Source organism: Macaca mulatta, chromosome 5, assembly GCF_049350105.2.
Source record: "Macaca mulatta isolate MMU2019108-1 chromosome 5, T2T-MMU8v2.0, whole genome shotgun sequence".
NCBI classification, from domain to species: Eukaryota; Metazoa; Chordata; class Mammalia; order Primates; family Cercopithecidae; genus Macaca; species Macaca mulatta.
The window spans coordinates 48,544,583-48,559,912 of record NC_133410.1 but is presented as its reverse complement, the minus strand read 5'-3'; the positions used below and the strand labels follow the sequence as shown (position 1 = coordinate 48,559,912).

The 15,330-nt window shown below is 39.5% G+C and overlaps 1 protein-coding gene across 5 annotated transcripts in view; it reads right to left on the bottom strand.

The window, feature by feature from the left end:
* The window catches only part of CWH43 (cell wall biogenesis 43 C-terminal homolog), a 125,495-nt gene that overhangs the window by 52,651 nt on the left and 57,514 nt on the right, over positions 1 to 15,330 (bottom strand). For all 5 annotated transcript variants that reach the window (XM_078003396.1, XM_078003398.1, XM_015138362.3 and 2 more), the window contains exons 14-15: positions 11,214 to 11,275; positions 5,776 to 5,931 (exon numbers count right to left, since the gene is read on the bottom strand). In XM_078003396.1, coding sequence (XP_077859522.1) covers positions 5,776 to 5,931; positions 11,214 to 11,275 — 218 coding nt within the window. The remainder of the gene's footprint in view (positions 1 to 5,775; positions 5,932 to 11,213; positions 11,276 to 15,330) is intronic.

Genomic DNA, 15,330 nt, shown 5'->3' with positions numbered 1-15,330 from the left:
ACGTTGCTTATTAGCTTAAGGAGATTTTGGGCTGAGATGATGGGGTTTTCTAAATATACAATCATGTCATCTGCAAACAGGGACAATTTGACTTCTTCTTTTCCTAATTGAATACCCTTGATTTCTTTCTCTTGCCTGATTGCCCTAGCCAGAACTTCCAACACTATGTTGAATAGGAGTGGTGAGAGAGGGCATCCCTGTCTTGTGCCAGTTTTCAAAGGGAATGCTTCCAGTTTTTGCCCATTCCGTATGATATTGGCTGTGGGTTTGTCATAAATAGCTCTTATTATTTTGAGATATGTTCCATCAATACCAAATTTATTGAGAGTTTTTAGCATAAAGGGCTGTTGAATTTTGTCAAAAGCCTTTTCTGCATCTATTGAGATAATCACGTGGATTTTGTCTTTGGTTCTGTTTATATGCTGGATTATGTTTATTGATTTGCATATGTTGAACCAGCCTTCATCCCAGGGATGAAGCCCACTTGGTCATGATGGATAAGCTTTTTGATATGCTGCTGTATTCGGTTTGCCAGTATTTTACTGAGGATTTTTGTATCGATATTCATCAGGGATATTGGTCTAATATTCTCTTTTTTTGTTGTTGTGTCTCTGCCAGGCTTTGGTATCAGGATGACGTTGGCCTCATATAATGAGTTAGGGAGGATTCCCTCTTTTACTATTGGTTGGAATAGTTTCAGAAGGAATGGTACCAGTTTCTCCTTGTACCTCTGGTAGAATTCAGCTGTGAATCCGTTTGGCCCTGGATTTTTTTTGGTTGGTAGGCTATTTATTATTGCCTCAATTTCAGAGACTATTATTGGTCTATTCAGGGAATCAGCTTCTTCCTGGTTTAGTCTTGGGAGAGTGTAAGTGTCCAGGAAATTATCTATTTCTTCTAGGTTTTCTAGTTTATTTGCACAGAGGTGTTTATAGTATTCTCTGATGGTAGTTTGTATTTCTGTGGGGTCGGTGTCATATCCCCTTTATCATTTTTTATTGTGTCTATTTGATTCTTCTCTCTTTTCTTCTTTATTAGTCTTGCTAGCAGTCTATCAATTTTGTTGATCTTTTCAAAAAACCAGCTCCTGGATTCATTGATTTTTTTTGGAGGGTTTTTTTGTCTCTATCTCCTTCAGTTCTGCTCTGATCTTAGTTATTTCTTGCCTTCTGCTAGCTTTCAATGTGTTTGCTCTTGCTTCTCTAGTTCATTTAATTGTGATGTTATGGTTTCAATTTTAGATCTCCTCCTTTCTCTTATGAGCGTTTAGTGCCAAAAGTTTCCCTCTACACACTGCTTTAAAGTGTTCCAGAGATTCTGGTATGTTGTATCTTTGTTCTCATTGGTTTCAAAGAACATCTATATTTCTGCCTTCATTTCGTTACGTACCCAGTAGTCATTCAGGAGCAGGTTGTTCAATTTCCATGTAGTTGAGCGGTTTTGATTGAGCTTCCTAGTCCTGAGTTCTAGTTTGATTGCACTGTGGTCTGAGAGACAGTTTGTTATAATTTCTGTTCTTGTACATTTGCTGAGGAGTGCTTTACTTCCAACTATGTGGTCAATTTTTGAATAAGTGCAATGTGGTGCTGAGAAGAATGTATATTCTGTTGATTTGGGGTGGAGAGTTCTGTAGATGTCTATTAGGTCCGCTTATTGCAGAGTTGAGTTCAATTCCTGGATTTCCTTGTTAACTTTCTGTCTTGTTGATCTGTTGAATGTTGACAGTGTTGTTGACAGGGGTGTTGACGTCTCCCATGATAATTGTATGGGAGCCTAAGTGTCTTTGTAAGTCTCTAAGGACTTGATTTATGAATCTGGGTTCTCCTGTATTGGGCACACATATACTTAGGATAGTTAGCTCTTCCTGTTGAATTGATCCCTTGACCACCATTATGTAATGGCCTTCTTTGTCTCTTTTGATCTTTGATGATTGAAAGTCTGTTTTATTAGAGACTAGGATTGCAACCCCTGCTTTTTTTTTTTTTTTTTTTTTTTTTGTTCTCCATTTGCTTGGTAGATCTTCCTTCATCCCTTTATTTTGAGCCTATGTGTGTCTCTGCATGTGAGATGGGTCTCCTGAATGCAGCAAACTGATGGGTCTTGACTCTATTCTATTTGCCAGTCTGTGTCTTTTAATTGTACCATTTAGTCCATTTATATTTAAGGTTAATATTTTTATGTGTGAACTTCATCCTGTCCTTGTGGTATTAGCTGGTTATTTTGCTCGTTAATTGATGCTGTTTCTTCCTAGCATCGATGGTCTTTACATTTTGGCATGTTTTTGTAATGGCTAGTACCGATTGTTCCTTTCCATGTTTAGTGCTTCCTTCAGGATCTCTTGTAGGGCAGGCCTGGTGGTGACAAAATCTCTAAGCATTTGCTTGTCTGTAAAGCATTTTATTTCTCCTTCACTTGTGAAACTTAGTTTGACTGGATATGAAATTCTGGGTTTAAAATTCTTTTCTTTAAGAATGTTGAATATTGGCCCCCACTCTCTTCTGGCTTGTAGTGTTTCTGCTGAGAGATCTGCTGTTAGTCTGATGGGCTTCTCTTTGTGGGAAACCCGATGTTTCTCTCTGACTGCCCTTAACATTTTTTCCTTCATTTCAACTTTGGTGACTGTGACAATTACGTGTCTTAGAGTTGTTCTTCTCAAGGATTATCTTTGTGACGTTCTTTGTATTTCTTGAATTTGAAAGTTGGCCTGCCTTACTAGGTTGGGGAATTTCTCCTGGATGATATCCTGAAGAGTGTTTTCCAACTTGGTTCCATTTTCCCCGTCACTTTCAGGCACACCAATCAGATGTAGATTTGGTCTTTTCACATAATCTCACACTTCTTGGAGGCTTTGTTCATTTCTTTTTCCTTTTTTTCTCTAGACTCCTCACTTCATTTCATTCATTTGATCTTCAATCATTGATACTCTTTCTTCCAGTTTATCGAGTCAGTTACTGAAGCTTGTGCATTTTTCACATATTTCTCGTGTCATGGTTTTTATCTCTGTCAGTTCATTTATGGCCTTCTCTGCATTGATTATTCTAGTTATCCATTCTTCCATTCTTTTTTCAAGATTTTTAGTTTCTTTGCACTGGTTACGTAGTTCCTCCTGTAGCTCTGAGAAGTTTGATCAGCCGAAGCCTTCTTCTCTCAACTCATCAAAGTTATTCTCTGTCCAGCTGGTCCATTGCTGGTGATGAGCTGCGTTCCTTTGGAGGGGGAGATATGCTCTGATTTTTTGAATTTCCAGCTTTTTCCTCATCTTTGTGGTTTTATCTGCCTTTGGTCTTTGATGATGGTGAGGTAGTGATGGTGTTTTGGTGTGGGTGTCCTTACTGTTTGTTAGTTTTCATTCTACTTGTCAGGGCCCTCAGCTGTAGGTCTGTTGGAGATTGCTTGAGGTCCACTCCAGACCCTGTTTGCCTGGGTATCAGCAGCGGAGGCTGCAGAAGATTGAATATTGCTGAATAGTGAGTGCTGCTTTCTGATTCTTGCTCAGGAAGCTTAGTCTCGGGGGTGTACCCCACCTTTTGAGGTGTGAGGTGTTGGTCTGCACCTAGAGGGGGATGTCCCCCAGTTAGGCTACTCAGGGGTCAGGGACCCCCTTGAGCAGGCAGTCTGTCCGTTCTCAGATCTCAACCTCTGTGCTGGGAGATCCACTGCTCTTCAAAGCTGTCAGACAGGGTCATTAACATCTGCAGAGGTTTCTGCTGCTTTTTGTTTCACTGTGCCCTGTCCCCAGAGGTGGAGTCTACAGAGACAGGCAGAGACAGGCAGAGACAGGCAGAAACAGGCAGAGACAGGCAGGCCTCCTTGACTTGCAGTGGGCTCCACCCAGTTCGAGCTTCCCAGAGGTTTTGTTTACCTACTTAAGTCTCAGCAATGGCTGGCACCCCTCCCCCAGCCTCGCTGCTGCCTTGTAGTTAGATCTCAGACTGCTGTGCTGGCAATTAGGGAGGCTCCGTGGGCGTGGGACCCTCCTGGCCAGGTGTGGTATATAATCTCCTGGTGTGCCATTTGCTAAGACCTTTGGTAAAGCACAGTATTAGGGTGGGAGTTGCCCGATTTTCCAGGTGTTGTGTGTCTCCATTTCTAAAGGGATTCCCTTCCCCCTTGCACCTCCCAGGTGAGGTGATGCCTTGTCCTGCTTCAGCTGTTGCTGGTCGGGCTGCACCAGCTGACCAGCACCGATTGTCCAGCACTCCTCAGTGAGATGAACCCGGTACCTCAGTTGAAAATGCAGAAATCACCCTTCTTCTGTGTCATTCGCATTGGGAGCTGGAGGCTGGAGCTGTTCCTATTCAGCCATCTTGCTCCAGATATCCATTTTGGTCTATCAATCTTGTTGATCTTTTCAAAAAGCCAGCTCCTGGATTCATTGATTTTTTTGAAGGATATTTTTGTGTCTCTATCTCCTTCAGTTCTGCTCTGATCTTAGTTATTTCTTACCTTCTGCTAGCTTTCGAATGTGTTTGCTCTTGCTTCTCTAGTTCTTTTAATTGTGATGTTAGGGTGTCAATTTTAGATCTTTCCTGCTTTCTCTTGTGGGCCTTCAGTGCTAAAAGTTTCCCTCTACACACTGCTTTAAATGTGTCCCAGAGATTCTGATATGTTGTGTCTTTGTTCTCATTGGTTTCAAAGAACATCTTTATTTCTGCCTTCATTTCATTATGTAGCCAGTAGTCATTCAGGAGCAGGTTGTTCAGTTTCCATGTAGTTGAGCAGTTTTGATTGAGTTTCTTAATCCTGAGTTCTAGTTTGATTGCACTGTGATCTGAGAGACAGTTTGCTATGATTTCTGGTCTTTTACATTTGCTGAGGAGTGCTTTACTTCCAACTATGTGGTCAATTTTGGAATAAGTGCAATGTGGTGCTGAGGAGAATGTATATTCTGTTGATTTGGGGTGGAGAGTTCTGTAGATGTCTGTTAGGTCCGCTTGTTGCAGAGTTGAGTTCAATTCCTGGATATCCTTGTTAACTTTCTGTCTTGTTGATCTGTCTAATGTTGATAGTGGGCTATTAAAGTCTCCAATTATTATTGTGTGGGAGTCTAAGTCTCTTTGTAGGTCTCCAAGGACTTGCTTTATGAATCTGGGTGCTCCTGTATTGGGTGCATATTTAGGATAGTTATCTCTTCTTGTTGAATTGATCCCTTTACAATTATGTAATGGCCTTCTTTGTCTCTTTTGAACTTTGTTGGTTTAACATCTGTTTTATCAGAGACTGAGATTGCAACAGGCAGTGGTATTCTTCAAAAGCTGTCCAGGTGAATCTAATGTGCAGCCAGAGTTGAGAATCCCATCAACCCAATGATGCTAACAGGCTTTCTCCCCACTTATTAGTTCCATCACTGACTGGCCATGTGACCCCAGTGAAGTTACTTCATGTTTTTAAGCTTGAGCTTCCTCATCTATTAAACAGGGATAATAAGAGGACCAGCCAATAAGGATTAATTGAGATAACACAAAAAGCACCTATAATAGGGTCTGGGACATAGGAGCATTCAAATACTAGCTATTGTGGGGGTGGCAGTTATGATGATGGTGATGATGATAATGTTAGCTTTTTTAACCTGAGGTTACAACATATTTCTTGATTCCAGAAAGCAAGCACCATAACTTCAACCCCAACCAGATTTTATCATCTTTGTCACAGGCTCCCTTACCCCGAATAAACCTCTAGGAGAAGATATAATTTTTAGCTCATTTTGAGGGAATATGTAGGTTCCATAGAGGGATGTGGTAGCTTATAACTGAACTACAACATAAAGGAACTCACCTGGGATTAAAATGAATTTTCTTGGGAACTTCTCTGTGGTCTACGACCACTTTCTGATTGTCTCTAAAATTAGTGGGGTCATCAGGGATCCTAAATTTTGCCATCTGAATTTCTGAATCACTCAGTTCAGCATGGGAGATTCTTGCATAACCCAACCTGTAGCAGAAACAGAAATTATTTGTAAAGGTTTTATTATTACATGGAAATCTAATGAGCTCCAAGTGATACCACCTTTGTTATTAAGCCAGTTTCCCACTTCTGAATCTACTCTGAATATCACAACTGGAATTAAGTTAAATTGTTAATCTAAATATTGGCAAAATATTGCTTATATGATATAAATGAATAAAGAATATGTATATAGATTTAATTAACTATTCTTAGCAACTTACTTTACTTTTTTTATACTAATGAATATTCTAGCCATGCAAATTGCCTCCCATACAATCATGTTTTGAGCTAATAACAGGAATTCTTCAGAATGACAGGGGTGTTTGCCTAAATTTTTTCTTACCTTTAAAAATACAAATGCCACATGAATATTTTCAGCCAAATTTCAAGTCTAAAATCAAAGATTTTTATATATCTGAAAAAAAAAATCCATATCCTATTTTGGCTGAGAGCTTTCAATTCCTGGGGAAATTCAAAGTACTTTGTAGACATTATACAAAGAGTTCTTATTTGAGAAGCTCACGTGGAAAACAGGGGGAACCATTAACAACAAAGAATTAATTTTATTTTATTACATTGTGCTCTTCCAGAAAAAAGACTTAGGTCAGCTTCAGTCATTCATTTATTCAATGAAGCACATATGTATATATATGGAGTGCCTACCACATGCAAGCACTGTTCTGGGTGTTGGGGAATAAGTCACGAATAAAATGAAGTCTTGCCCTCATGGAACTTTCATTCTAGTAGGGAAGGATGCATTAAACACATATGTATGTTTACAATCAGTCAAGTAGTGATAGATAAGTAAGTATTGGGGTGAATGCAGAGTAAGGATAACAGGCAGTGATAAGCAGCAGAGGTTGGTATCTTATGGTGGATGGTCAGGGCATACCTTTGCAATAAAGTGACACTAGAGCAAAAATTCAATGAAGAGAGGGATCAAGCCATAGAGATCCTGGAGAAATGGTGTTTAGGGAAGGGGAACAGCAAATGCAAAGGTCCTGAGGTGGAAATATGCTTGGTGTTTTGGGGGCCAACTCCACCATGACTGGAGTGATGTGCATAAGAGGGAACATGCAAAGCCTTCCTCACAGGCCACTATGAGGACCTCAGATTTCTTTTGTTGTTGTTGTTGTTGTTGTTGTTTTTGAGAGTGAGATGAGAATCCATCAGAAGGGTTTGAAGCAGAGGTCTGTGACAGCTACCAGGTAGACAATCACCTTCAGGGAAAGGATCAAAGCAGGGAGACAAGTTATGAAGCCACTGCAATAACTTAGGTAAAAGATGATGGGAGCTTGGACCTGAGTGGCAGGAGAAGAGAAGCACGTAAAACAAAGCCTATAACCACATGCCTGTAACTCCATGCAAAATAGAAACGGAAACCCAGAGCGGGACCAGCAGAGACAGCAAGTCTGCCCACTGGGAAAGGTAAGCAGAGCTGTGACTGAACATCAGATGAAGCTCTGAGCTGTCAGGCAGCTTAATGCATTGTGTGGGCTCAAGTCCTAAATCTGTGCACTTTTGTCTAATTCTAGGTTACTGTCTTTAGTAAATCTAGGTTATTTATTCCCAACTCTAAGATCAAAGTTCTAACCCATTTAACAGACACTGCCTTCAAAGATACAACAAAAGTCTTGAAACTGAGGAATCTGACAATCCAAATCTTCCATTAAAGCAGAGGATCTCCCATTATTGTCCAATAAGTATTCATTAAGCTCTTACTACCTACTACATGTAGGGCATTGAACTTGGTGATTGAGATGAAAGCTTACAAAATTAGTTTTGTGGAGAGAAACTGAAAAACCCTAGTTCCTAACTTCATTAATATGGGAATTTTTTAAATCATCTTCCTATTTTGTATTCCCCCAAAATTCATTTGTTGAAGCTCTAACCCCCAGTGTGGCTGTATTTGGAGATGGGTCTTCCTAGGAAATAATTAACGTGAAATGAGGTCATGAGTGGGGAGGCCTGATCCTACAGGATTAATGACTTTATAAGAAGAGACACCAGAGAGCTCACTCTCTCTCTACAGGCACAACCCAAGGAAAGGCCATGAGGGCACATGGCAAGAAGACAGTTATCTGCAACCCAAGGGGACAGTCCTCACCAGACGCCAACTCTGCTGGCACCTTAATCTTGGTCTTAGAATCTACAGAACAGAAAGAAAATTAATTTCTGTTGTTTAGACCATCCAGTCTATGGTATTTTGTTATGTCACAGAGTATTAAATTCATATATAAATAAATATATAATATATGATATCATATTTTCATATATACTTTATATATATATACTCTGCCATCCCATTCTCCTAAGGAGAGGTAATAAAGGTTTCAGAGCCCAACAATGAGCTATTATGGGCACCAGTTACTATAAATACCACTGTTCCTTGGTTCCCAACATTTTTTACAACTTGAAATTATACCTATTTCAGCCTATATGAAAAGTCGTTTTCTAGAATTTCTGATATCTCATTTAAACAATTGCTTTAACAAATATTTAAACAGAAACAGTGTTTTCAATCTTAGATATAAAATACCATACAAAACTCACCCTTCAGCACCTTCAGTCCTACTGTAACACTTTGGAAACACCAAATTATAGTCAAGCTATCTATTCCACAGCTATTTGGGCATGTGATGTGCCTTTTAGAGTTTCTGAGTTAGTGGCATAACCGAAACAATCTTAGCATCTCAAGGGCCTCCTTGGCCCACCTCAGTAAGCATATGGCTCCATGGAGTTGTCCAAGAACCAGCAAAGGTCACTATTTTACTAAGTAATGTCCAAAGTGCTTACTAAGGATTCACAGATCCTTACAAGATTTTTTCTCTTCCCTGCCTGCCCACACACTCTCTCCTTCCCTCCTCACTGCCCCTCACCCCACTCCAACCCAACCCTTTCCAGCCACACTAGCCTCACTTTTCCTCAAACACATGCAGCACTCCTGCATTGGGGTCTTTGCACTAGCTCAGCCCTCTACCAGGAAGTATCTTCTGCCAGGTGGCCAAATGGCTCCCTCTTTGCAATCTTGGTTGAAATGTCATCTTCTCAGTAAGACCTACCCAGTTCCCTACTTACAATCGCACCCCACCTCTATATTCTGGAAGCTCCTTCCTCTGCCTAGTTTTTCCCACTACCCTCGTCATCTTCTAAAATAGATCATCCAGGAATTATTTATCATGATTTTTGTCTGTCCTCCCTCCACCAGCATAGGGATCCTTCTCTGTTTTGTTTACAGCTTTATCCCTATTGCCTGGCATCCATTCTGCTAGATCAATACTTGTTGAATGGCAAATGGGGTCTAGAGCAAGAGAAACTAACAATTTGCTTTCACTGGACTGTAACTTATAACCGAACAAGCCATATCCCCACTGGGAGAGGAGCTGACTCCATGATTCTATACCATCCCAGAAAGCAACTATTTTCTCTCATAAATGTAGGCCACAGATCTTAGAAGATAAGGTTATTTAAAGAGTGATCCATTAATGTCGGCCCCTATCTTTAGGCAGGCGATGCCAAGATGCCTTTGGGTGATGAACTGCTCTATATGGAAAAGAGACTAAGGGTCAGAGAAGTCTGTCCTAGGAGCCCACACCAGGGCTCCCCACATTGTCCCCAGGATGGCAGTTAGGGGGCTCAAATCAAATATCTCCAGACAGATTCCGTCCTAACAGGAGAACCCTTGAGTGTTTCAGGGAAGGTCTCCAGCATGTTCCCTCTGTGGAAGAAGTTTGTATGTAGAGGAACCTCTGAATCGACCCACTGTGTACATCATCTACTACCACCTGCCATACTCACATCACTTCTGTCACTCTACTCCAGCCTCACTGGCCTTCTCGATCTTGCCCCACAACGTCCAGCATCCTCCTCTCAAACTTTCCCTGCCTCCCCTGCCTGAAGTGCTCTTCCTCAGGGTATACACAGGTGGGGTCCCTCCTTCCACTTGAGGTGCTGCCCAGAAGTCACTCCAGCATACCCTGCCCACTCTTTATAACCTACCACAGCCACCCCCAGCACACCCTACCTTCTCACCTGGATTTATTATTTTTCTTTCACCATGCGTATCTCCACCTGTCATAGCCTGTCATTTCTTGTCTGCTTATTTTATGTCTCCTTCCATTGCAATGTAAGTTCTATGACAGTCAAGGATTTTGTTTTTTTCCTATTGTATTCCCACTCCTGAGAACAATACCCAGTACATAAAGAGGATTTAGAAAATACTTATTGGATAAATGAATGAATGAATGAATGAATGAATGGTTAGTCCCTCTTTTTTGGTATTAAACTGCTCCTTGCTTTATTGATACAAATACTGCCTTCAAAACTGATTTGTATGGTTACATATTTGAATTTTAAAATCTCAGCTGTATTATTTTGGATCACATATGTATGTATACAGTCATGTGTCACTTAACAACAAGAATACATTCTAAGAAATGTGTCATAGGTGGTTTCATCATTGTGTGGACACCATAGAGCACACTTATACCAGCCTGGATGGTATAGCCTACTACACACCTAAGCTATATGGTATGGCCTATTGCTCCTAGGCTACAAACCTGTACTGCATGTGACTGTACTGAATATTGTAGACAACTGTAATACCATGGTATTTGTGTATCTAAACATAGAAAAGGTACAGTAAAAGTATGATATTATATCTTATAAACTACCATTGTAGATGTGGTCTGTTGTTGACTGAAGATATCATTAAGCAGCACATGACTGTATGTATCCAAATGTATATTATCCAAGTATATCATACACACACATATGCATGTATATGATATACTTGGATTATATTTTTATGTGGAATGATTTTTTAATATAATTTATCTAGAGATCTCACTACAGTATAGTAATGGCCCCATCAAATTAGTTAACTTACCCAGGATTATTGATTAGAAGCTGGCAAGCCTGGAACTCAAGCCCAGGACTTTCTCATCCAATGGTCTATGATGTTTCCACTAAACCATACATTCAAAAATGGTGCCATTCCTCACATGTGTTGACAGTTACATATTCACCTTGCTTAATAGCCTACACAGTATCCTCTTACACAATTAAGCTTAATTTGCTAAGCTATTTCTACTTTTGTAAATTATGAGACTATGCCTTGAAAAAGATGTTAAACTGTATAGTCAAATCAATGTTTATAAAAAGCAACAAAAATTAATTGCTTCCATAAAGTTGTTTTTTCTTCTCAGATAGACCCAAAAGATTACAGCAATAATAGATTAAAAACAAAATCAAACCCCTGTGCTCACCTTATCAGTCCTCGATACATAATGTATTCACACCATCTGTCATGATCAGTGCTGTCAATATCCTAGTAAAGAGCAGAGAGGAGAATGTTTAAAACATAAAAAACAAAGCTCTATTCCACATTGCCAAAAAATGTGTTACCTACATGATAAATATCTCTTTGTACATGCTGTTTTCTCTTCCTGGCTCCTACTGATCTTTTTTGGTCCAAATTATTTGCTCATTCTACATATATTTATTGAGCACCTGCTATGTGCCCAACTAGCTTCTGTACTACATGCTGAGAAAACAAAGAGGAAGGAGGTCTGGAGAGTGACTTAGGTAAATCAGCGATTACAACACAGACCCTGGCTCCTGGCAGCTTTCCAAGCCTCTCATCCCCAACAGCACTGACCGCACCTTCATTGGTCATCCTGTACAGTACTTTACACACACTAGCTATGCCATCATGCTAGGTATCTGTTTCTATGTCTCCATCCTCCCACTCCTGCACAGAGGGACTCTTAATCACTTTTGGCCACTTGGCACTTAGCATAAAACCTGGTGTTGAGCAGGTGCTCCATCTGTGTTTGTTAAATTGAATCATGGAAATAAGAACATTTGGGGAGCAATCATGAGTCTTTTTGATGTTGAGAGCTTGGGACCAGGGTTATTATTCATCAAAGAAAGAGAACAGAAACATATTCTTTTCTATCATGTGTTGGGAAACTATAAATATGAGGCATTTATTCTGAAGAAAGAAATCTCCATTTTCTTCTTTTTAAATACCTTATATATAAAAAATATACCTGACTTTTCACCACTTCTGAATTTTACTGTTAACATTTAATTAAAAACACATTTTTAAATCACTAAAAGAATACACCACCATTTATTATATAATTCTTTATTTTTTTCTTAAGCTTAGTGGTAGACACATGGATGTCTATTAATCAACCTTTATTGTTGTTTAGAGTACACACATGCATATACCTTTTGTATACATAAAAATTATAATAAATTTTTTAAATTAAATTTAAAATGTTAATGAAGAAAATAAAGAAGCACTGTTCTGGTTTGTCTTGGGAAAATAGAAAACTTTAGCTGTAGTATGGGGAATAATAAACAATAAATCTATTTAACTATCATTTTGTTTATTCGATTTTTTAAAGATGCTGTAAGTCTTGCAAAAAAAATAAAAAAATAAAGATGTTGTAAAGTTTTAATACTGCAGGATTTAAATACTCATTTCTTTAAGAGAAAAATCTGTTCGTCCAAGCATTAATGATTAAAACTCTTCTCCACATTAATAAACTTCCCCCTAAAGAAAGCAATATAAGAATCCACCGTTAATTTTGACACAGCTTTTGACCACGACAGTGGAAATCAAGAGAGGATTAGATGAAAATCAAATCAAATTCTTCTTAACACCATGTATATCCTTCACACACACATACACAGGCACACACACAATGTAAGAATGCCCTCATTAGGATGCAATTTTTACTTAGACTTGCCAAATTTCATCTTGTCTAATATTCCTTTGTGATTTATAGACCATATACTTACACATTTCTCTTATTTTATTTTTGACATACAGCCAGACACACATAATATATGTCATGTAAGTCTGAGGGCTTTGCAGACGTTATCTTCTATTTCATTCTCAAACAACCCTATGATTCCACAGATACCGCTCTCACCACATTTCAGATATGGAACTTGAGGCCCAGAAAGGCTAAGTAACTTGCCCCAAGGTCACACAGCTGGTAAATGCAGCATCATCTAGGCTAATAAATAATGACAGACCATGAGAAGAGAGAGAGGTCCAGCACCAGGGCCCAGACACATGTGTGGGGCTATCTTAGACCCTCCTGCCATAAGTAAGCCATCAGCTGACTACACAGGAGAACCCAGGCAAGAACAGAAAACCACCCAGTCAACCCAAAGAATCATGAGAATATTCAGTTGTTACAGTTTTAAGTCACTATGTTTTGAGGTGGTTTGTTACATAGAGGTGGTTTGTTACATAGTGATAAACAACTGATACAGTCTCTGTGAGTACACACTTTCCAGGTTTTCCTCTTCTGAACTCTCCTTACTCCCTTTCCTGAAATAATCGGTCTTCTCTTCCTTCACCTACATCCCCATGATGGCCACATTCAATGTGGCTTCATTGGGGCTTTATTTGGTCTTCCTTTTGCACTTCTCTAATTCTAGCACTCTAATTTGCACTTCTCTAATTGCTAGCAATATCACCCACTTCCACGGCTTCAACGCTTCCCTACATGGTGGCCACCCCTTAATCTATAACTCTAGTTCTCTCTGCCCTGCTGAATTCCAGATCTGTATATGCACCTGCCTATTGGACATCTCTATTAATGTTCCACAGATGCCTCAAACTCAGCCCAAAGCTGAACTTACCTTCTTTGTAAAACGTTTCTTCCTTTTGTATTCTCTACAAAAATAAATGTCAGTATCATAATCCCTCTGGCCAGAGTCAGAAATCAAGGATCCACCTGTGGCTCCAAGGCTAAGTCATACAAGGCAATATAGGCTTTTTATTTTTCTCTTGGGATACTCACTATTGGAAGCCAGCTGCAAGGAAGAGAGGAAGCCCAAGTAGCCCATGGTGAGGAACCCGGGTCCCCAGGCCAAAGCACCAATTTGCCACCTGTGAATTATCTACTGAGTAGATCCTCCAGTCCCTAGTTGACCCTCCTAGCTGATCCTGCATGGAGCAGACATGAGCTATCCTCATTGAGCCCTGTCCGAACTCCAGATTCGTGAGCAAATAGATGACCGCTGTTGTTTTAACACTCTAATTTCTGCCTATCCAAAAAAATGCAGAGACTAAATCATCTTCCTAATATCTGCCTTGCCCTTCTTCCAAAATCGTAGTATTTTTAGCTGTGAATATGGCCATCAGGACTAAACATTGCACCTCTCAACTTTCTGTACAGCAAGGTATGTCCATTAGACTAAATTTATGTCAGTGAAATATAAGTAGAAGTGTTAGAGATCAGTTTCTGGGTTTTGCCTTTAGAAGGGACTGGCATATGCTCTTGGCCCCTTCTTTATCCCTTCCTCTATCCTGCTAGCTACAACCTAAAGGCTGCTGTTTGGAAATATAGGCCTTGTCAAATGGAAGCACACGATAGAACACAGATTCCAAACACCACAGAGTGCCATTCCAGTGCTGATTCACCTGCCCAGACTTTTACATAAAGAAATATGATCTCTGTTATTTTCTGTCACATGCAGATAACTCTCATCATGCCATGCTCTCTTTCACCTGTCTTCCAAGCTCTGTAAATAATGTTACACCCTAAGAAGATTTAAGTAGTAAAATCAACATAAGATGGATAAGCTTTTTTCTCTGCAGATATTATCTCAAGACATGAGATAAAACAGAATGAAAGGAACCAAGACATCTGCCTAGGGCATAACTAAATATAACAATCATATTTCGCATTCTAAATTAATTCATTTGGCATTATAGTGTATATATATATCATATATCATATATATTATATATATATCATATATATATTATATCTCATATATATATTATATATATATCTCATATATATATTATATATATATATATTATATATATATATCAATCTTCTGGGAATTTATTTGTGTGGCAGTTCCCCAGAACATTATTATATTCTGGTACACTGACAAATTCAAGTGTTTTAGACCTGAAAATGTAGAGTAATTCAGTGTCATCTGCTGTGGCCCTATTGGCTGATTAGCCATTCTCTCTATGAGACATTTCATTTTGTCTTTTACTCTCAATGCCATAATTAACTTTCTTTTTTTATTTTATTTATTTATTTATTTACATTTTTTTGAGACGGAGTCTTACTCTGTCGCCCAGGCTGGAGTGCAGTGGTGCAATCTCGGCTCACTGCAAGCTCCACCTCTCAGGTTCATGCCATTCTTCTGCCTCAGCCTCCCGAGTAGCTGGGACTATAGGCACCCATCACCACGCCTGGCTAATTTTTGTATTTTTAGTAGAGACAGGGTTTCACCGTGTTAGCCAGGATGGTCTCAATCTCCTGACCTCGTGATCCGCCCGCCTCGGCCTACCAAAGTGCTAGAATTACAGGCATGAGCCATCATGCCCAAACC